The 22312-nt window shown below is 44.2% G+C and overlaps 1 protein-coding gene across 1 annotated transcript in view; it reads left to right on the top strand.

Moving 5' to 3' along the window:
• cacna2d2a (calcium channel, voltage-dependent, alpha 2/delta subunit 2a) overlaps positions 1 to 22312 on the top strand; it is a 263548-nt gene that overhangs the window by 187527 nt on the left and 53709 nt on the right. The window contains exon 8 of the mRNA XM_080783437.1: positions 153 to 210. Within this exon, the coding sequence (XP_080639563.1) occupies positions 153 to 210 (58 nt within the window). The remainder of the gene's footprint in view (positions 1 to 152; positions 211 to 22312) is intronic.

Raw genomic sequence — 22312 nt, 5'->3', positions numbered from 1 at the left:
ATTGGCAATCTCTTATCTGATTGCTTTACTGGTATAGCTCAATAGACTCAATAGATGACAGATAGAATGGAAATATGATTACTTTGATCTAATCTGAAATGTACCATGGTACGGTTTTATCACCTATATATTCTTTCCTTTTCGCCATGCAGCCACTCCATGGAAAGCCCCCAACAAGATAGACCTGTATGATGTCCGCAGACGACCATGGTAAGTGTCCGCCAATGCACTTTGCTTTGGTCTTTGTTTTTTTGTGGCTTTCGCCTTTATTTTTATGGAGGGACAGACAGTAGGCTGACAGGAAATGGGGAGAGAGATGGGGGTGAGGACATGCAGTAAAGGCCATCAGGATCGGGAGTCGAACCCGCGGCACACTGCCAGACTGGTTTACCAGCCAAGGTGCCTGGACCGCTGAGCCACGGCCCAGGCTGCTTTGGTCTTTTTACTGTAGAAAACTGGGGTGAACATATTTTTTTAACTTAAACTGTAGGGTGCAGTAATTTGTTCATTGATAATGACATGGGGTATCCCTATCTCTCCTCTTTATATTAGTAATACTTTTCAGGTTGTGATAGCAATATGATCCACTCAGGAGACAGAACCGTACAGTATAAAGAAAGGTGACATTGGAAGTGATGACACAAAGAAATGAGCAGACACAATTGGAACTGGAACACTATGCAATTGAGGGTTGTTAAATGAGTACTCTCTCCTGATTGGCTGAAATTGTATTTCTTGTTTATTAAAGACCTTGAGAGATGGGGAGATGATTACTATCACAATACATAGAGCTTTAACCTCTTAACAAAAACACTTTTTGATTTAACACACAAAAATAGGCCTATAACAAAAAAAATTAATCATTATTTTCACCTGGTGTTTTGGTCAGGATGGGGGACACATCCCTTAGCACACACCTATAGTAGACCACACCTTTCAACAGAGCAGAACATGATAAACCTACATGTAAGCACTCAAAGAAATCATTCAAATCAAGTGTTATTACACTGTTGGTGCTATTTGGTAGTGAATAGACATGGACATAAACCGGAGCATCTCATCTGCGCAAAGCATTGGCCTATAATTTGCCCTTGAAGGCATTGACATTTCTACACGCATGGCCACCGGTATCGCAGGTGGCTGTGCACAGTGGCTGTGCATGGTGTCTTATCAGTGTTACAGTGGAACAATGTTTTGATATTCTTTAGCTTTGATTCTCAACCTTTTTTTGTTTGTTTTTTACCCATTTTGACCTGAGATCAGATTCTACATCCTGGTCCTGGTACCAGTCTTCTACATCCTGACAGTTTTCAGAAAAATCTATGTTTCTATGTCAGTCGTCAGTCATTAAAAAAAAATAGCAGACCTACAGGCTCAAACACCAAAAGGGGTTCCCGCCCAAAATGGGTTAAGGACCCCCAGTTTGATATAAATGGTGCATTTATATAGTGCCTGTATCCAAAGCGCTTTACATAGACTGTGCATTACATTCACCCATTCACACACACATTCTATGACAGAGGTAACCATGCAAGGCACCCGTTGACAGAAAAAGTTTCAAAGTATCTAGGCTGAGCTCTGAGTAACAACAATAGAAGTTATGCACGAACGCTGAGTGTCAAAAAACTACTTTATGGCCTTGACAGCCCATAAATCCAAAATGAAAAGTCCTATCTGATTGCCTTAAACGGCATTAAATGACATTAAACAACGTTACACTCACTTTGCCACTCACTCTATGCATGCGCATGCCCTCTATAGTGATAAATTGAGTCTTACTGACTCACACTTCTCTGCATCAAACAGCCATCCAATAACATTGCTTAGTGTATGCTTTGTTGTAATAATGTCTGCAGTAATGCACCATGCAAAGTAAAATTTAGAACTGAACTTACTTTAGAATAAGGATTTCAAATATGTAAAACTATGGAAACTATCTGCATTAGAAGGTTTTATCGATTACCAATAATAATACCAGTTCTGAAGAACTGTTATTATTATATACCTTTATTGAAAGGATAATCCCCTTGAGATGCCTCATCTCATTTTAGAGGGGGTCCTCAACACAAATGAACAGTACATACAATACATACAGTACACAAACAATACAACAATACATCCACACACACAGGACAAAACAGAACAAAAGCTCTCCCAAAGATAGCCGCTCCCACCCCACCGAGTCAACCCATAAATAACAGAGTTCTTGTGGAAAAAAACAGCATACTCAAACCACAATAAAACCATGAAAATGATTATAGGATTATAGGAACATATGATAGGATTCCCTTGCAGTCTATTGTGGTATTTGAGATCAAAACATTTTCCTTGGCTCTTATTTATCTCTGTAAGTGACGCTATAGAATGCTTTGTCTTTTGCCACGAGGGCAAAACTAAATGTTTGTGTAGAACTTATATAAAAAATATTGAAACCGATCATTTTGAAAGAAATGGTGCTATTGATTTGCAGTCCTATCGCCAAGCCCCAGTCCAATGTTTGTGTCGAATGTGTTCCCACCTTGTGACTGTGCACTGTGTGTGTGAGCGCTGCCAGGGCAAAGCCGGTGTGAAGCTTTGGACAGAACTAGGGCCAGACATCCCCCTCCCTCCCTCTGTCCTTTTTCCCACATCCACTCTACCTGCCAGTGTCACATCGGCTTTGTAAAAGGCCCCTCTTGCCTGTTGCCTGGTTACACACAGTGGAGTGCACTGGACATAATCATGACAGCCATGTTGATTAGAGCTGACCCGCTTTCGCCGTCTATCTCTGTCCAAGTCTCAGGCTGAGTGGCTGTTTCAGGTCAGGCCAATGGCTGTCAGATTAAAAGCCAAACAACAATGACCAGATGTTTTGTCATGTGTGTGCGAGCGAAGCCACACGTGAAGAAGACGCAGCATTTCAGCTGCCGAGTTCCGACCGGCATGCGCTGAGTACGCACACGCCTAATAAATACACGCTCATTTGTTGGGTTGCCATAAAGACAGGTGGATAAAGTAGGTACTCGACCCCTGTACTTTAGTCAGTAAGTAAAGATACTCCTGGTGAAATATTACTCAACTATAAAGTTGCTCAGTCAAATTGACTTAAAGTACTGATGTACATGTTTTTATAAATACTTAAATATTCAAAAGTACAAATTACAATGTATATTTTCTTTTGAATATCAATGCATTGCTGTATTAACATTTGTACATTGTCCTGAAAAATTCTAAAATATTAATTGTACAGTAGATCGGCTATTTTCACTATATTTGAAAATGGGCTTAAAGCAGCACCAACTGTCCTATAACCTCTTTGAACCCGGTTTACCATTGAAATAGGGGTTGAATTGAATCTTGACCATCAGGTCAAATCTTGTGTCAGATCCTGTGTCTAGGTGAGAATTGACCTTTGACGCAATCTAAATGTCTCAATAGAAGAGCAGGGAGACAAAATACAACCACCCCAATTCTATAAGTTATATTGTATTAAGATACTCTACCATACAGACTGGACAAAATTGAAATGTATTCATAAAACAAGTTACATAGTGCTGCTGTGAGTTCATAATGTGCTTTTTCCCTTCCTAGAAATGTAGGCTTGTGGAGCCAAAAGTACAATTTGTCTTTGAATTGTAAAGTCAAGTATACAAAGAAATCACACCTGTGTGAACTGAGTGGTGCAACTTCCTCCTCCCCCCCCACCTCTCTCTCTCTCTCTCCCTCTCTCTGTTTCTGGCACAACAGTGCCACTACTGGTACTCATAGTCATATACTGGTGCTCATTAACGTCACATAGTCACATAGGTGAACAACACATGGTGAACACGGACATTGCTGTTCCTTGGATTGGTTGCACCACTCAAAAATGCAAATACTAGTTTACTGAGTTTACTGTCCTGTCCGCCACTGCAAGACGATCTTTCACAACATTAAGGCAGCATAGCTGTGTGGAGTCAGAGTGTTCTCCGTACAGCTGGGGATGGGGGGGGGGGGGGCTGCATGCATGCCACAGAGTTAAAGGTGTGTGAAAAGCCGGTGGTGTGCTGAGCACCTCGGTGCCTCCCGGAGCATCAGACTAACAAGGTGTTCCCTGACAATTTAATTAAGTCAACACCGGAGGTAAACGTCTCCCCGGTGCCGCACTGTCAGAGGAGACTACACGTTCAACCTGGAAAATGTTGTCTCCCCCCCCCCACCCTCCCCTTTGCTCCAATGAAACCCCCACCTCTTTAGGCCTGACGTCAAAAAAAAGTCTATATGTTCAAACATTTGTGCCGCACAAAACACCAACAGGAGTTTCCGTCCAGAATGGGTTAACACTCACATGACTGAGAGGTCATTTTGAAGTTGATTATTTCTGCCCATGAAGCTTCCAGAAGGTTCCCCTTCCATGAGCATCATCATTCCATCATCTCAGTTTTTTTTTTTTACATCTGAATTTTCTAAATATGAATTTAAGCACATGCTACTTCTGTCACATTTCACTTCAGTCATGCAAGTTTTTTGTTTTTCAACCAATGTTCATGTTTTTGGTTGTTATTAGAGAAAGTCAAAAGGGCCAAAAGTTATTGCCACACTTTATTATTACTATCACTACTATACCTACTACTGTGTCCAGGGTGATTTCCTGGGGTCTAGTAGGACTATAGTATATAGTAACACTCATCTTTTACTTTCAACCTCAAAAACGAACCTCGGTTGAAAAAATACAAAGTTGACAAGCTGTGAGCTTATCAGTAGATCACCTTTCTATTTTCAGCCAAAGCTTTCCCCACAAACAGTAAATACACTTGTAAAGGGCCCTGAGTGTCAGGCACACATGGAAAGGACTCAGGATGCAGACACAAAGTCACAGAAACTGGTATTTATTTCAAAACAGGCAAGGGGCAGGCAAAAATCAAAACTGTAGCAGGCAGAGGTCAAAATCCAAGGCAGTCAGAGAGGGCAGAGGTACCGGCAAGGGCTTGGCAAAAATCGTGGTCTAGGAGAAGCAAAAACAGAGGTCAGACAAGGCTTGAATATGGCTTGGGTGCGTGGAAGGTCACAAGACAATCTGGCAGAGATTGCAGGGAGACTGAGTCTTAAATACTGTGGGCATGATTGCAGGGGATAGAATGCAGGTGGTTCAGACCCACTCAGACTGTGACACTGAGGGACTCCGGTTACCCATATGGGGTTTAAGATTAGAGCATACATTTGCAGTGTTGTTGTGGCTTTAAACTCCTTTCTCATTTTCGGCGCTTACGTTGCACATGCAGACAGTTTAGGTCGGAAGCATTTGATTTGAGCAGCGAGCCCACAGCGACTGACCTAACCTCATGGCACATTGTCCCAGTGTCCCACTCACCTGCTGCAGTCAGTGTTGCCAAGTCTGCTTATTGGGCTTTTTTATTTTTGGTCTTTTCTTTTCTTCTTTTTCTCCAAAGTCGCTTGTAAATATTGGTAGTTGCAACTCTGTGACACACTGTGAGCTCGTAGATTGTCTATTATCAAATGGCTGATGTACAGTATATGGTTTCTTAGTGTTCATGTGGCCTATATTCGCTTCTTTTGAGCTTGTTGGTTTAGTTGCATGTTTCTCTCGCAACACTGGCAACACCGGTCCTCACTTCAGACCATGATTTTAACTCCATCCCGCTTTTATTTTTTTCTCAACTGCACGCCTCCAATGTTTTATTTCGTTTCAAGTGAACCTGTACCAAATTAATCACACCCGTGGGTGCCGACGTCACTCTATAAGTGCGTCCCACACCCACACACTCTTCCTCTTTTCTTCCTCCTGGTCGGTAAGAGCTTATACCAGCTGGTGATCTCGACTATTAGTTCCTCACCGTGAGGCTGTCTCATCATATATGTTGTTTATTGCAGGCGACGATTGTGTTCGTCGCGTGCGATACACATAACTCACGTTCCCGCTGATGACAGCTGTGCGCTCGTTGCACGTGAGCGTGAGATATACTCACATTCCTATTTGGTAAGTGTGTATTGTGTATGTTTTCTCCCTGCAAGTATAGCATAGCCTACACTGGCAGCACTCCACACAGCACTGGAGCGGCTTCTCTTAGCCTGGCTCTGCTGTTGTTTACACTGTCGGCTACGGCCGTCTTCTTCTTTGGTGGTATACATATTGGCCTCCCGCATCTTGGACGTCGCCTCCTATGCCTGTGTTGTTGCAGTCAGGCTGTGCCTTGTTTGGAGAGTTTTTGATTCATGATCTTCCTTACATTGACTATTATTTATTGTTAATATTAATATTGACAATATAATATACATTTTTATAATGCAGCTATTCTGTCCGCCCTTGATTGGGCTTGCATGTTACTTTGCTGCACGCGTGTTTCTCCAAACTATTCAGTGAGAGACATATTTGCTTTCCCTGCTGTATGGAGGTTCAGGGAAATGATGAGAGGGACAATGGCCCAGAGGATGGTGTGCCACCTGGCCAGGGTCCAACTCCTCCTAGTTCGGACGCTCCGGCTGTAGGGAGGAAGGCGAGTAGGAAGCGTAAGTGGACTGAACAGGACCACGTCCGTGACCCAAGATTAGACCTCATACTGAGGCACTTGGAGGATATGCGTAAGACCATTGAAAATATGGCTGCTATACACAGCCATATTTTGCTCTGTGGGCCACAGGCAATAGGGCTGTCCGTCACCCTACTAAGAAATGAGTTAGTGGTGAAGGCTTCTCAGTCTCAGCCTGAGAAGTTAAGGCCAGTGGCTCGGGAGCCTCTGAAGAGGCGTAGGAGCTTCCAGCGGCCTCGTTTTGCAGGGAACAGCCGTCTCTCACTGGTGTCTTCCAGTGAGACGGCACTTGCTGTCCCAGGCACATGGCAGGATATGGCACCCGAAGCCTCAGATGATGAGGCTTCATGTGTGGCCCCTGAGAGGCAGCATTTTCACCGGAGTTGTATCGTTCTCAGTTAAATATGGGCACCCGTCGGTTGTGCTCCAGAATATTTGTTTCCTGTGATTGGAACAGTTTATTGGAATTAACCTGGAGAATGTTTTGTAAACATGATTTTCAGTGGGCAATAAAAGGCTAGAACTCAGTTGGTTGTGTTCTGCTGTATTACTGTGATGAGTTTTACTCCTCATGTATGGCTTTTTGACCTGTATAGGTTTTGGCCACTTCACTCTGGTGACTAATTTGGTATACTGTTCATGTTACGTCACGTGGTTACAGGTTCACTTGAAATGAAATAAAACGTAGGTTTACGTGCGTAAACCCGGTTTTATGAATGAAAAGTGAACCTGTAACCCTTCTTTGTCACTCGGCGGTGAAGGTTGGCCCTGTCGTGCCTTTCCAGTCGTCAGAAAAGAGTGTGTGGGTGTGCGACGCACTTCTAGAGTGACGTCGGCACCCACGGGTGTGATTAATTTGGTATAATGCTCCTGATCCGAGGGTTATTGTCAGGTTCACTTTTCATTCATAACCTACGTTCTCTTCTGTCTTCCCTTTATTCATGACGCCAAAGTCGTCACTCTGTACAGTATATAAATATGTCCAATCATCTTCCATTTACGCAGCTCTTCATTGCTGACGTGATCTTGCCAATATAATGTAACCGGAGAATTATTTGTCTGCATCTATCTACGGAACACATCGACTGCCTTTGTTGTCTCCCATTTTGTTTCACATATTGTACAAATAGCAATACGTGTCTCATGCAGTCTGTCAGTCACACGTCAGAGTTTAACCCATTCAAACTGTCAAAGCATCCGTGTCATTTTAGATTTTTGCAATGGCTATTAAAAAAAACCAATAGAATATACAAATTGCAAGCTTGCAACGCGTTAGTCGTTATCTCTGTTGTTTGTGGTCTTCCCGTTGGGGGCCCTCCCCAGACGCTGCCCCGGTCGCCCCTCTCAAAACTACAGTATTGTACTTAAGTACAGTTTTGACTCGGTACCTTTACTTTACATGCTCCAATACTTCATGCATCTACTCCACTACATACTGTATCAGAGGTAACATTGTACTGTTATTTTTACAAAACGTGCATTAACCAATTAAGCCCTGTTTTATAGTTTCTCTGTTCGATAATTGTGGATCAGATATGCTATTTTCAAAGAAAACACTTTTGTACTGTAAGTATGTTCTGCATGCCAGTAGTACATTTGTACTTTCACAAAAAATACTTTCTAGCACAATCATGAATACAGGGCTTTTACTTGTGACATTTCTACTTTTACTCAAGTAACATTTTCCACCACTGCCTGTTGCCTGGCAACGGGTGCCCAGGCGTGCTGAGTGGTGGTGGCGCGGTGGCAGGGGGGGCGGGGGGGGGGGGGAGGGGGCGCCATGATGTGTCAGGTCAAGCTTGTGTGATTACAGTCTAACATGCTGTCTGCTCGCCTCACCCTCTCTGGAGAGGTCACAGCGTCTCAAGTCTACGCTATAAAGCAGGCCCAGCCTTTCACCAACCTGTGTGTGCCCCATGCTGGCACGTTTACCCGTCTGTACAAAAGTCATCTGTTAGGAAAAAGAAAAAAAAACAAACATACATCTCCAGACCATGAATGCAGCTTTTACTGTGGTGAAAGCATTGCAAATGCTCCCTTTCCATGTGTGGCTTCCAATGTAAAACGTAATTGGGTGACATTTGGAAATACAAGTCACACATAGGACCATGGGCAGACTGAGAAGAGTCTCAACATACTGTAGGACCATGGGCACTCTGAGAAGAGTCTCAGCATACTGTAGGACCATGGGCACTCTGAGAAGAGTCTCAGCATACTGTAGGACCATGAAGAGTCACAGCATACTGTAGGACCATGGGCACACTGAGAAGAGTCACAGCATACTGTAGGACCATGGGCACTCTGAGAAGAGTCACAGCATACTGTAGGACCATGGGCACTCTGAGAAGAGTCTCAGCATACTGTAGGACCATGGGCACTCTGAGAAGAGTCTCAGCATACTGTAGGACCATGAAGAGTCACAGCATACTGTAGGACCATGGGCACACTGAGAAGAGTCACAGCATACTGTAGGACCATGGGCACTCTGAGAAGAGTCACAGCATACTGTAGGACCATGGGCAGAGTCACAACATACTGTAAGACCATGGGCAGAGTCACAGCATACTGTAGGACCATGGGCAGAGTCACAGCATACTGTAGGACCATGGGCAGAGTCACAGCATACTGTAGGACCATGGGCAGAGTCACAGCATACTGTAGGACCATGGGCAGAGTCACAGCATACTGTAGGACCATGGGCACTCTGAGAAGAGTCACAGCATACTGTAGGACCATGGGCACTTTGAGAAGAGTCACAGCATACTGTAGGACCATGGGCACTTTGAGAAGAGTCACAGCATACTGTAGGACCATGGGCACTCTGAGAAGAGTCACAACATACTGTAGGACCATGGGCACTCTGAGAAGAGTCACAGCATACTGTAGGACCATGGGCATAAAGCAGGCCCAGCCTTTCACCAACCTGTGTGTGCCCCATGCTGGCACGTTTACCCGTCTGTACAAAAGTCATCTGTTAGGAAAAAGAAAAAAAAACAAACATACATCTCCAGACCATGAATGCAGCTTTTACTGTGGTGAAAGCATTGCAAATGCTCCCTTTCCATGTGTGGCTTCCAATGTAAAACGTAATTGGGTGACATTTGGAAATACAAGTCACACATAGGACCATGGGCAGACTGAGAAGAGTCTCAACATACTGTAGGACCATGGGCACTCTGAGAAGAGTCTCAGCATACTGTAGGACCATGGGCACTCTGAGAAGAGTCTCAGCATACTGTAGGACCATGAAGAGTCACAGCATACTGTAGGACCATGGGCACACTGAGAAGAGTCACAGCATACTGTAGGACCATGGGCACTCTGAGAAGAGTCACAGCATACTGTAGGACCATGGGCACTCTGAGAAGAGTCTCAGCATACTGTAGGACCATGGGCACTCTGAGAAGAGTCTCAGCATACTGTAGGACCATGGGCACTCTGAGAAGAGTCACAGCATACTGTAGGACCATGGGCACTCTGAGAAGAGTCTCAGCATACTGTAGGACCATGGGCACTCTGAGAAGAGTCTCAGCATACTGTAGGACCATGGGCACTCTGAGAAGAGTCTCAGCATACTGTAGGACCATGGGCACTCTGAGAAGAGTCTCAGCATACTGTAGGACCATGGGCAGAGTCACAACATACTGTAAGACCATGGGCAGAGTCACAGCATACTGTAGGACCATGGGCAGAGTCACAGCATACTGTAGGACCATGGGCAGAGTCACAGCATACTGTAGGACCATGGGCAGAGTCACAGCATACTGTAGGACCATGGGCAGAGTCACAGCATACTGTAGGACCATGGGCACTCTGAGAAGAGTCACAGCATACTGTAGGACCATGGGCACTTTGAGAAGAGTCACAGCATACTGTAGGACCATGGGCACTTTGAGAAGAGTCACAGCATACTGTAGGACCATGGGCACTCTGAGAAGAGTCACAACATACTGTAGGACCATGGGCACTCTGAGAAGAGTCACAGCATACTGTAGGACCATGGGCACTCTGAGAAGAGTCACAGCATACTGTAGGACCATGGGCACTCTGAGAAGAGTCACAGCATACTGTAGGACCATGGGCACTCTGAGAAGAGTCACAGCATACTGTAGGACCATGGGCACTCTGAGAAGAGTCTCAGCATACTGTAGGACCATGGGCACTTTGAGAAGAGTCACAGCATACTGTAGGACCATGGGCACTCTGAGAAGAGTCACAACATACTGTAAGACCATGGGCAGAGTCACAACATACTGTAGGACCATGGGCAGAGTCACAACATACTGTAGGACCATGGGCACTCTGAGAAGAGTCACAGCATACTGTAGGACCATGGGCACTCTGAGAAGAGTCACAGCATACTGTAGGACCATGGGCACTCTGAGAAGAGTCACAGCATACTGTAAGACTATGGGCAGAGTCACAGCATACTGTAGGACCATGGGCACTCTGAGAAGAGTCACAGCATACTGTAAGACTATGGGCAGAGTCACAACATACTGTAGGACCATGGGCACTCTGAGAAGAGTCACAGCATACTGTAAGACTATGGGCAGAGTCACAACATACTGTAGGACCATGGGCACTCTGAGAAGAGTCACAGCATACTGTAAGACTATGGGCAGAGTCACAGCATACTGTAGGACCATGGGCACTCTGAGAAGAGTCACAGCATACTGTAGGACCATGGGCACTCTGAGAAGAGTCACAGCATACTGTAAGACTATGGGCAGAGTCACAACATACTGTAGGACCATGGGCAGAGTCACAACATACTGTAAGACCATGGGCAGAGTCACAACATACTGTAGGACCATGGGCAGAGTCACAACATACTGTAAGACCATGGGCAGACTGAGGAGAGTCAGAACAACCCTTTCCATGCTGTTCAAGACAGTTGGCTGGTCTAAACTCTCCTGAACTTGAATGCAGCATTTTATGTTGATAGAACGACCCACTCTGTGTAGAAGTCCATGCTGTACTTACTACGTACGCCACAGATCTCCTGTGCAAGCTTGATTATACTTACATGAGTGCGGTGTCGCCCACCAGAAATAGCCATGCATATGTGCGTGCGTGCGTGCGTGCGTGCGTGCGTGCGTGCGTGCGTGCGTGCGTGCGTGCGTGCGTGCGTGTGTGTGTGTGGGTGTGGACTTGGAATGAAATATTAACAATGGCGACAGTAAGGCAAGTCACCTATACTCCCTATATGGTAAACATGGCCTCATGCCGTTGTGCACACATACCCGGCAGGCATGCAGCGCAGACAGTACAGTATGTATGCATGTATTACACATGAGGTTCAAACATAGACACATTAATGTCCTGCACATCCGCCCACACCTACTCATATCAGCGGTCTTCCCTCTGTCTCACGACCTCCACAGATAAGTCCCTCCTATCGCACGGGGTGCTTGGCCATATACATGCTGCTGTGTATACGATTACCAACGCGCCCGCACACGCCACCCAGAGTGCACCGATGCAATCTGAGGAGCATGCTTCGCTTGCTCCGCCGCTATGGAACACTATTACTTTGTCGAAACCCCATATCTCCATATTTCAACGTTTTATCTTTTCCTTGTGAATTAATGACCTAGTTCGTCATACTACGGTGACACACAAAAGTGGCACAAATAGCCGATCTAGAGAAGAGAGAGAGAAACAGTTTACTAACGGAGAGCGTTGCAGAGAGAGAGAGAAACGGAGCCAGAGAACCTCATGGCCTGTTTGTGGCCTAACAGACCTTTGAGCTTTTTTCCCCGGGAATGGATGCGTGCCGGTGCGGGTGACCTGGCCGCGGCCTGTCCCTGGCACCCCTCCGGAGGAAATGAGGTTGGCGGGAGGGTGTGTGTGTGTGTGTGTGTGTGTGTGTGTGTGTGTGTGTGTTTGTCACTACAGATGGTCTGCTCCCCTTCCCTCCCAAACCCGTCTAAACGGCCCCCGGTAAAATTAATGGTCCAGCCAACTCACTTAATTGTCTCCAATTGCTCTGACATTAATTATTAACATTTGTCCATTATAATGTCTGTTCACGTTATCAAAGTAAGCCAAGCAGAGGGGGCACCAGGCGAAGCCAGGCGTGAGGAGGGGGGGGGGGGGGGAGTCGAAAAGGCAGAGGGGAGAAATAAAGAGAGACAGGGCATGGAGTCCTGTTAGCCAAGCGTTGCAAAGATCCCATTACCTCCCCAGGTTCAGAGCGGCATGCAGCCAGGCTCCACATCACGTATTGATTTCCCTCTCCCGAAAAAAGTCAATCTACCTTCTCAGTAAACATTATGCCTGCTGCTGGTCAATCGTGGATACCAAAGTCTCTGCCCCACCCCCACCCACCCAAAATGCCACTCCCTCCCCAAGTAATGTGGAGCGGCTGAGCTCCAGCCTGATTTATGCCTCGGTGACAAAGAGTTGCGCAGCCACGTTGCCCCCGTTCGGTGGCCGCACATCTTTACTCGTACTGGACTGTTATTCGAGTGCCAGGGAAGGTCGGCGAAGTTGTTTGGATGGAGTGAAGATTGAACCCTTAAAGGGCGATGAAAGCCTCATCTAGGCTGATTTCGTCGTTCGTTTTCCAGCTCAGGTTCAAAAGCTCAGACGGTCAAAACATTGCAGTGCAAGACCGGTCTTGTTATTGATAGTTGGGAACCAAATGGACCGTATGGGTCTAAACCCATAATGGTGCAAATGGATCAAATGGACCCTCAGAATTAACAACAAAACTGGTATCATGGGAATCATGGGAAAACTGGGGATCCTTAAAATAAAAAAATGGCCCACACTGTAGTTTTTTAACCTGCAATTCAAAACAAACTACAACATGGACACTGGGTTTCATGCTCCTTTAAGATCCCTCCACACACAATCAAAGTTGGAACCGTATAAGTTTAAGTCAAGCAGTGTTAAACTTTGTAGACATGCATGTGTTTTTAAAAGCATGTCAATCTTTCAAGAACATTTCAAGTATTTATCGGTCACACAAATCCAAAGTCGATTCTTAAGTGTGTTCTTAAGTAATAATAATAATAATCTTCTTCAATAGGCCTCTCAGCCACAACACCAACATATGGAAATAGTAATCTCTGTACTAGTACTAAACCTTTCCAATAATCAAGGAGAAGAAGGAATAAATAAATAAAAAGGCAGACAGCATCTCTTTCTCCTGCAGGCTCCCGGGGGCCCGTCCTCCGATATATATATATATTTTAATCTTAATTCAATCTTTATTCGGCATCCACCTATCCACGAGAGCACTAAGAGAGAGAGGCAGCCCATAAAATAATAAGCCCATCAGAACAACACACACACACACACACACACACACACACACACACACACACGCACGCACAGCGACGCAAACGTATGAACGTGTGTGTGTGTTTTCTCCATACAGTTCACAGCATTGCATGGATATCCTTGCTTCTGCATTGTGCACACGTACCAGCGTTGGCATCCGTATACATAGAATACGCCCACATGTACCTCAGTGCACGTCATCGTCGCTGCTGGCGTGCAGGAAAAACCTCCAAAACGGTTAACTTTTCAGCGCGGTCCCGTGAATTTGTTGCGAATTTGTTTGATCTAGGCAACAATAATGCCTGCGTTCCTCGCAAGGCCCTTAAGGCTTCACTCGCAGCGGGACCCTGTACTGTACATTGGGGTTGGTTTAATGGTTTAATGTTTGTTTTTAGTTCAATGTTTGTTTTCAAAAAAACACCATTGACATTGAAGAGAAATTAATGTTTGTTTTGTCCCTAACGCAAACATTAAATCCCATTAACAATAAAGATAATTTAATGTTTGTTTTTGACACCGTTTGTTTCACCTAATCATAGCAACATGAGTTAGACTTTAATATATTAGAGTTAGAGTAGTTAGAGTTGGCTAACATACTGCACTGAAGAAAGCACTGAAGAAAGCTAACAGAAAAAAATATTGTTCTTATAAGTGAATAGACATGGATTAGATGACCATTGAATGAAGTAACATTTATAGCTGCTCCAAGCTATACCGAATTCCCTCCTCGATGTTGTAAGTTGATAAGAGCGCCCCTCACTTCACACGCGTGTGATTTAACCTTATCTTATATTATTATATCCCAAATGAGTGGTACAGGTGACATTTATCATAACTTTTTTCATAATCTTGTCTATTCTCCCGAGAGAACGAGAGTATAGGGTCCGTGCTGTATTCGCTTATATTTTTTTTGCTCGAAAATACAAACTTCTTGTAGATACGGTATGTGTTATACAGTACACATTGAGACTAAACTCACCACAGTGTTTGTGTCCCACTAGAGCCACTGTATAGTGTTTATTCTATATTAACTACTTTAGCTGGGGACCCCCTGGTACACCCCCAAAGAGTCCCCGGGTTGTACCACAACTAAAACCATCCTCAGCCAAAGTATATCTGAAATGTATGTAGCAGATCATTCCTTGGATTCAAATGTAACACGTACAGTATCACCACAACACTGTGGAATGGGTTCCAGCATGCATAAACACAATCTCCTGACAGTGTTCGCCCCCCGGCGCAGTTAATGTATTGATTTTAGAGCGCCGCTCCCTCCGCCATGAAAAAAAAAAGGACGAAAAAAATAAACTATTTCATGAATTCCAATGAGACTCTTTCACCAGACTGCTGCCAAGAGCCCCTCCTCCCCTCCCCTCACCGAAAAAAAAGAAAGAAAAGAAAATAGAAAAGAAAATGTGTCATTTTGTTCATACAATGTATCACTATTAGAATTATTGGAAGCGTATAAGTGAATTGTATTGCTTTAATCTGCTCATTTAATGTCTTAGCATTCTCATGATAGAGAATACTGTCTACCTAATTGACCCTTTATTTAACCTTTATTTAACCTTCATCACTGCACATTTGCACATGTAGCAGAGTGGCTCACAACCTCAGCCTATGATGGCCTGCAAACAAAGTCTAATATCTCCCCCTCATAGGGATATCCTTTTGACTTTGTGGTTAAGATGTTGGCTTTCCATGCGGGAGACCTGGGTTCAATTGGAAGTTGAGAGTTCCTGGAACAACATATTTTCAGATGGGGGTCGGCGGCCAATTACATATATTTTTGGGGGTCCTTGACATGAAACTGTTTGAGAACCACTGACATACTGTAGAAACATGGGTTTTTCAGAAAACTGTCAGGATTTAGAAGACATTTGTAGAATCAGGTCAAAATGGGTTAAGCGGTTATAGGTATCTCGCTCGGACACTTTTTGACACAGACATGAGAAACTGAGGTGACCTTCTGATTAGCCACTCTGCCATGCCTGCCCTGTGTGTGTGTGTGTGTGTGTGTGTGTGTGTGTGTGTGTGTGTGTGTGTGTGTGTGTGTGTGTGTGTGTGTGTGTGTGTGTGTGTGTGTGTGTGTGTGTGTGTGTGTGTGTGTGTGTGTGTGTGTGTGTGTGTGTGTGTGTGTGTGTGTGTGTGTGTGACTGTGAACCATAGACTGTAAAAAGAATACGGGCTACGGGAATAATCTGAAAATATAGGGCATAAGTGGTTAATGGAAAAGTGGACAACAACTGCAGGGAAAAGGGTAAACGGACTACGTTGGGAGCGCATTACCTTAACCCATTCTGGACGGGGACCCGTTTTGGTGTTTTTAACTAAGCATTATTTTGCTATTTTTCAAAAATCGTGAAAATGTGTCACAAATCTTTGAATATATATTCTTTCAGAACACTTTATTTATTTCGACGGCAGGCCTAAATGGTTTAATGCTGGATGATCTATTGTCACGACTCCTGTTCAGTAGGACTCTGCCCTGCAGTATGTAGTGGGTAAATAGACTCCTGTTCAGTAGGACTCTGCCCTGCAGTATGTAGTGGGTAAATAGACTCCTGTTCAGTAGGACTCTGCCCTGCAGTATGTAGTGGGTAAATATCATAATGATGACTCCTGTTCAGTAGGACTCTGCCCTGCAGTATGTAGTGGGTAAATATCATAATGATGACTCCTGTTCAGTAGGACTCTGCCCTGCAGTATGTAGTGGGTAAATATCATAATGATGACTCCTGTTCAGTAGGACTCTGCCCTGCAGTATGTAGTGGGTAAATATCATAATGACTCCTGTTCAGTAGGACTCTGCCCTGCAGTATGTAGTGGGTAAATATCATAATGATGACGATAGCATGGAACAGACTCCTGTTCAGTAGGACTCTGCCCTGCAGTATGTAGTGGGTAAATATCATAATGATGACGATAGCATGGAACAGACTCCTGTTCAGTAGGACTCTGCCCTGCAGTATGTAGTGGGTAAATACCATAATGATGACGATAGCATGGAACAGACTCCTGTTCAGTAGGACTCTGCCCTGCAGTATGTAGTGGGTAAATACCATAATGATGACGATAGCATGGAACAGACTCCTGTTCAGTAGGACTCTGCCCTGCAGTATGTAGTGGGTAAATATCATAATGATGACGATAGCATGGAACAGACTCCTGTTCAGTAGGACTCTGCCCTGCAGTATGTAGTGGGTAAATACCATAATGATGACGATAGCATGGAACAGACTCCTGTTCAGTAGGACTCTGCCCTGCAGTATGTAGTGGGTAAATACCATAATGATGACGATAGCATGGAACAGACTCCTGTTCAGTAGGACTCTGCCCTGCAGTATGTAGTGGGTAAATATCATAATGATGACTCCTGTTCAGTAGGACTCTGCCCTGCAGTATGTAGTGGGTAAATATCATAATGATGACGATAGCATGGACTCCTGTTCAGTAGGACTCTGCCCTGCAGTATGTAGTGGGTAAATATCATAATGATGACGATAGCATGGAACAGACTCCTGTTCAGTAGGACTCTGCCCTGCAGTATGTAGTGGGTAAATACCATAATGATGACGATAGCATGGAACAGACTCCTGTTCAGTAGGACTCTGCCCTGCAGTATGTAGTGGGTAAATATCATAATGATGACTCCTGTTCAGTAGAACTCTGCCCTGCAGTATGTAGTGGGTAAATATCATAATGATGACTCCTGTTCAGTAGGACTCTGCCCTGCAGTATGTAGTGGGTAAATATCATAATGATGACTCCTGTTCAGTAGGACTCTGCCCTGCAGTATGTAGTGGGTAAATATCATAATGATGACGATAGCATGGAACAGACTGTGTTCAACACTGGCTGTTTCATGTATACTCTTTGAGAAGTAAAAGGAGGCCTGCATTAAAACTTTGACTTGCGTAAAAGGACAATGGCCTACTAATGCGCAAGCAGAGCACGCAGAACAGGATGTCAGAACAGGTAGTATGGATGGGGCGGGAGATCTAAGGGTTTGAGCTCAGATGTAGAGTTGCTGGCCGCCTCCATGTATACACAGATCTAGGTGATGATCCAGCCTTATGTTTTCATAGTAAATGCCTCCATGTATACACAGATCTAGGTGATGATCCAGCCTTATGTTGTCATAGTAAATGCGACCTACGGTCACTATAAAGGTGTCTAATAGTGAAGTGCCTCTGAGATATCGGAAGTATCGGGGGAAAAATGGAAATACTCAATTATAGTAAGCCTCAAAGCCAGGAAGCTGTTTAAAGGAGTAGTTCACCCATACAATTACTTATTTTCTATCAATTAAACACCCCATGAATTATATTTTTTTGTCGCATTCCTAAGCCAATAATTTGATGACCGCCGGTATAGGAGAGTCAAAGAGTAGAGCATAGAAAACATTTTAAAGCCGAATAAAAACATGAACATTAACACACGGTACTGGTTAATGCAAACATCACGGATGATGATGACTTTATTTCCATGCTGGTCCTGAAACATGAAACATGACGTTGGACCGGGGGCTCAGTTCAGCTCCAGCCCAGACCCATCTGCTCGTCACCTGGCCTTGGCACGCAGGAGACTGGGTAATGACAGGGAAGAAATGGCATCAACGGGCAGACAGACGCTGAGAGGTAATTACTGACTGGAATCCATGCAGAAACAACACATCTGGATTCCCTGGATCCACGAGCCAAAACAACGGAGGATGATATGGCGATACCACAAGCCTCCATCCATGAGATTTTTTTTTTTTTCAATCTGTCTAAACCGTGGAAGTGTATACATCAGCCTTGGAGATTGAAATCGTTCCTCGCTATCCCCCACACCCCCCCGGGTGTGCTTTTAGCAATAGAGTGAGTGACTATACTGTGCACTATACTGTGCTGTGACTTCAGTGGCGACTGACTGACTTCACTCTGGTCCTTCAACACTCCATCTCGGTGCACACATCCCTCTTAAAGCCATTTAAGCCGTATTTTATACTGCAGCAAAATAGCCTTTGAACATTGCTGCTGCTGCTGTGAGCACATTGGGAGCTTTTAGGTCATCTCTTTTCAAAACAGCTTGAAACATGGGGAGAATGTTTACAAAAATAAGGGGGAAAAAATTAAAGAAATGTGTGAATAAAAAAAACAAAAAAACATCCTTGTTAAAACCCCATTGCTGTCAATCAATTCTGCCTCGTTTGATGGAGAGAAAAAGTTTGCAAACGGAGATGACCGACCGCATAATGTCTCGGTACTGGCAGTCTGCATTGCCGTGTGATTAACATTTACTCTCAACTTGGGAGTCCTATTAACCCACTAAGATCTGAGGCCGATTCTATTTAACATAAATTATTTGTTTCTGAAAAACTTATGTTGAGCAGCTGTGCTTTTTCATGCCAAGGACCCACCAAAATGTGTTGTATTTTGACCGCCGACCCTCATCTGAAAATATTTTGTTCCAGGGACCCAGAAGCAAATACTTGAGTATAAAAATATTTGCTTAAAACATTTATACACGATTCAAAGATTTGTACAAGTTAATAAGTAAGCGCTTGTATATCTGCTATTTTTGAATGGCCGACATGGCTCAAATCTAAAACGACATTGGTGCTTTCCCCGGTGTTAACGGGTTAAAGCACCTATTCTGCAGTGCGAGGAATAGACTGTCCAGTCCGGTTAATGAAAACCTCCAGCCTTTAGGCTCCAGGCCGTTAGCCTTTCTCCACCAACCACCAGACTGGGTCCCCGACGTCTTCCGGGGCCCCCGAGGGACCCAAGACGGAGGAGGGCACCACGACTCTGACTGAGTTCTCGTCCCGCATCAATGAATACTTTCACAAACCCATTAAATTTCAGAAAAAGTCATGCCAATACGCTACACGGCTACCGGACCTGATTTCATATGCCACACGGTTATGGAGAGCGGCGGAAGTTCTACCTTTGATGTAGCATTCTTTATTATTGGAAATAATTGGATTCTGCCTTCCGCCCCCACCCTGCCCTCTCAAACATACACTTTTGCCCACGCGCTCACCGTGGACATGCACAGTTAATCGACCTTTTGCAACGCGGTGTTGGGCACCGTGGCTGGGGTCTCTCTCTCTCTTCAGGGTTTTCAGGCGGCTTTTAGATGAGTAAAGGGACCGAAATTCAGACGGTTCTGAGCTCTGATGAAATTGCAATTTGCTATTTCTCAAACTGGATTTTTTTTAATTGTTTCTGTTCTCTCCTAAGTCTGTTTTGAACGTGCTCTGTTCCCTTATTTGTTCCTTATCTGTCTTTGATGTGCTCTATTCCAGCAATTCTCAACCCATGTGGACCATGATGGTATTGCAGTTTATACATTTTATTGTGATAAATAGGAACGTAAAGCTATTGGTTCAAGCTTGAACACAAACGATTGAAAAAAAGAATGTTAAGAATGACTTGTAAAACCTGTAGGCTAATTGTCTTTTTTTTGGAACTTCAGTAACTTGGAAAGTAGGTCAGCTCCATTGACGCAAGCCAGAACACAATAGATTGATTGATCATAACAAATAAACATGTAATGCACTGGAACCACTTAACATGGCAGCTTTTGATATTTTCAAGTGGGCCCTGACCCAGAAATGGTCCGTAAGTCTGTCCTGTTGGTGTGCCATCATGGTCAGTTATCCTTTTTTGATTCATTCCAAAAGTCCTCAACCCCATCTTTATCAATACTCCTCCTCCTCAACTACAACAAAATAATGTATTTGTAATTTTGACACAGACACAGAGCTGTCGCGATTACACTATTTAAGTTGATTGTCATCAAAATAATTGTGATTTAATTGTGGTTTTGACACTGAACATTGGAACATAATGAATATTTATTTTACCGGTATCTCTGTTATCGTAATAAGATTTTGCACAGGGCAAACATGACAAATACCTTAAATATAGGCCTACAAATAAAGTACAGACATATTAATGTAAACTTAAAAAAAGTAAAAACTACAGAAATAGCTGATCTACAAGCTTAGAACGTGCCACGAAGTGACATGCTGTAAGCTATTTCTGCAATTTTGGGGGGCAATCTTGAACATGGAAACGTTTATGATTATGCAAAAATAATTGCGATTAAAATATTTGTGTATTTGACCATTCTGTATTGAACAGGCATAGACCAGGCCTAGAGCATTCCTTAAATGTATGAGTCCAAGGCTCTGGGGAGTTTCCCCAGTTGGACATATTGGAACATATTATTCCAACCAGTTTCTTTCCCCACCATCAGGCGCCCCGGCTGGCCAGGGAGATGCAGTTTTAGAGACCAGGATTACTGCATATTTTTGTATGGGTACCTACCTACTGTAGTAGGTACCCATACAAGCCATAGGAGCAATGTCTCCTAGGTTAGGTAGTACCTACCCTAGGTCAGCTAGGTTAGGTAGTACCTACCCTAGGAGAAATGCAGGAGAACATGCAAACTCCACACAGAAAGGCCCTTTTCACCAACCCCACCTCCAGCGCCCACAGCGTCCCCAGCGGGAATCGAACCCAGGACCTTCTAGCTTTCAATAGGTTTTAATTATAATGCGTTTAGTAAATTACGGTTCCGTTCATTTTAAAGTGAATGATACAGTAAGGGTGCATGTGCTTCTAGGGCTTCTACTGGCTCTACTGAAGACCAGCGCTCACTGCGGTTCCAGCCAATAGCAGTCGTTTACGGGTTTCTTTTCGGGACCTGAAGTTCCAAGATGGTGGATTTGAATTTACAGTAAAAGGGCTTCATAGCAGGTCCGTAGAAAGCAATGGGTCAAGTGACGCTTCCCTTTGTCCATATTCTTTACAGTCCACATGGCCTGTACAGTCTATGGCCAGGCTGTGTGTCTCGGGACAGCACTGCACCACGTGGGGGTCAGGGGGTCACGCTGCAGGTTGGAGCGGCGTCTGCCAAATAGAGGAGGACAGAAAGACGTCTGGGACCCTTCCTCTATACCTAGATAACACTTTGGCTGAGCTTAAGAAAACGCTGTGGTCTGGAGGCAGCTGGCTTCTCTCCACGCTCAGCGGAACCTGCTGATAATCAGCAGAGAGAGAGAGAGACTCCTCGATGATTGCTCTGCCGCCCGGCCTTAACCCATTATTGTCTTCTAAATCAGTAGTTCTCACACTTTCAAGGTTTTTAGAAATTGTTCAAATATAGCAGATGTACAAGCTCGCGGTGCAACGGCGCTGTGAGCTTGTACGTCTGGTATTTTTTGAATAGCCAACGCTGAAATCTAAAATGACAGGCCATTTCCCGTTTTTAATGGGTTAAAATCACTCGATCTGCAAAGTAACTAAATATATATCAGACCAGTTTTTGCTTCTGAGATGTATTGGAGTACAAGTATATACCACAATATCAAGTACTCGGTTATACACATATTATTATTCACAATTTTACTTGAGTAATATAGTTGGCATTGAGATCATACATCAGACCATTTGTCAAAGCCTTTCGAAAATAGCAGATCTACAAGCTCACTAGGCATTAAGATGAGATGCCTTGTG

The sequence above is a fragment of the Protomyctophum bolini genome (assembly GCF_963924005.1).
Source record: "Protomyctophum bolini genome assembly, chromosome: 2".
In the NCBI taxonomy this organism is placed as follows: Eukaryota; Metazoa; Chordata; class Actinopteri; order Myctophiformes; family Myctophidae; genus Protomyctophum; species Protomyctophum bolini.
Note: the sequence above shows the minus strand (reverse complement) of the source record. Positions and strands in the feature narration are given on the sequence as shown.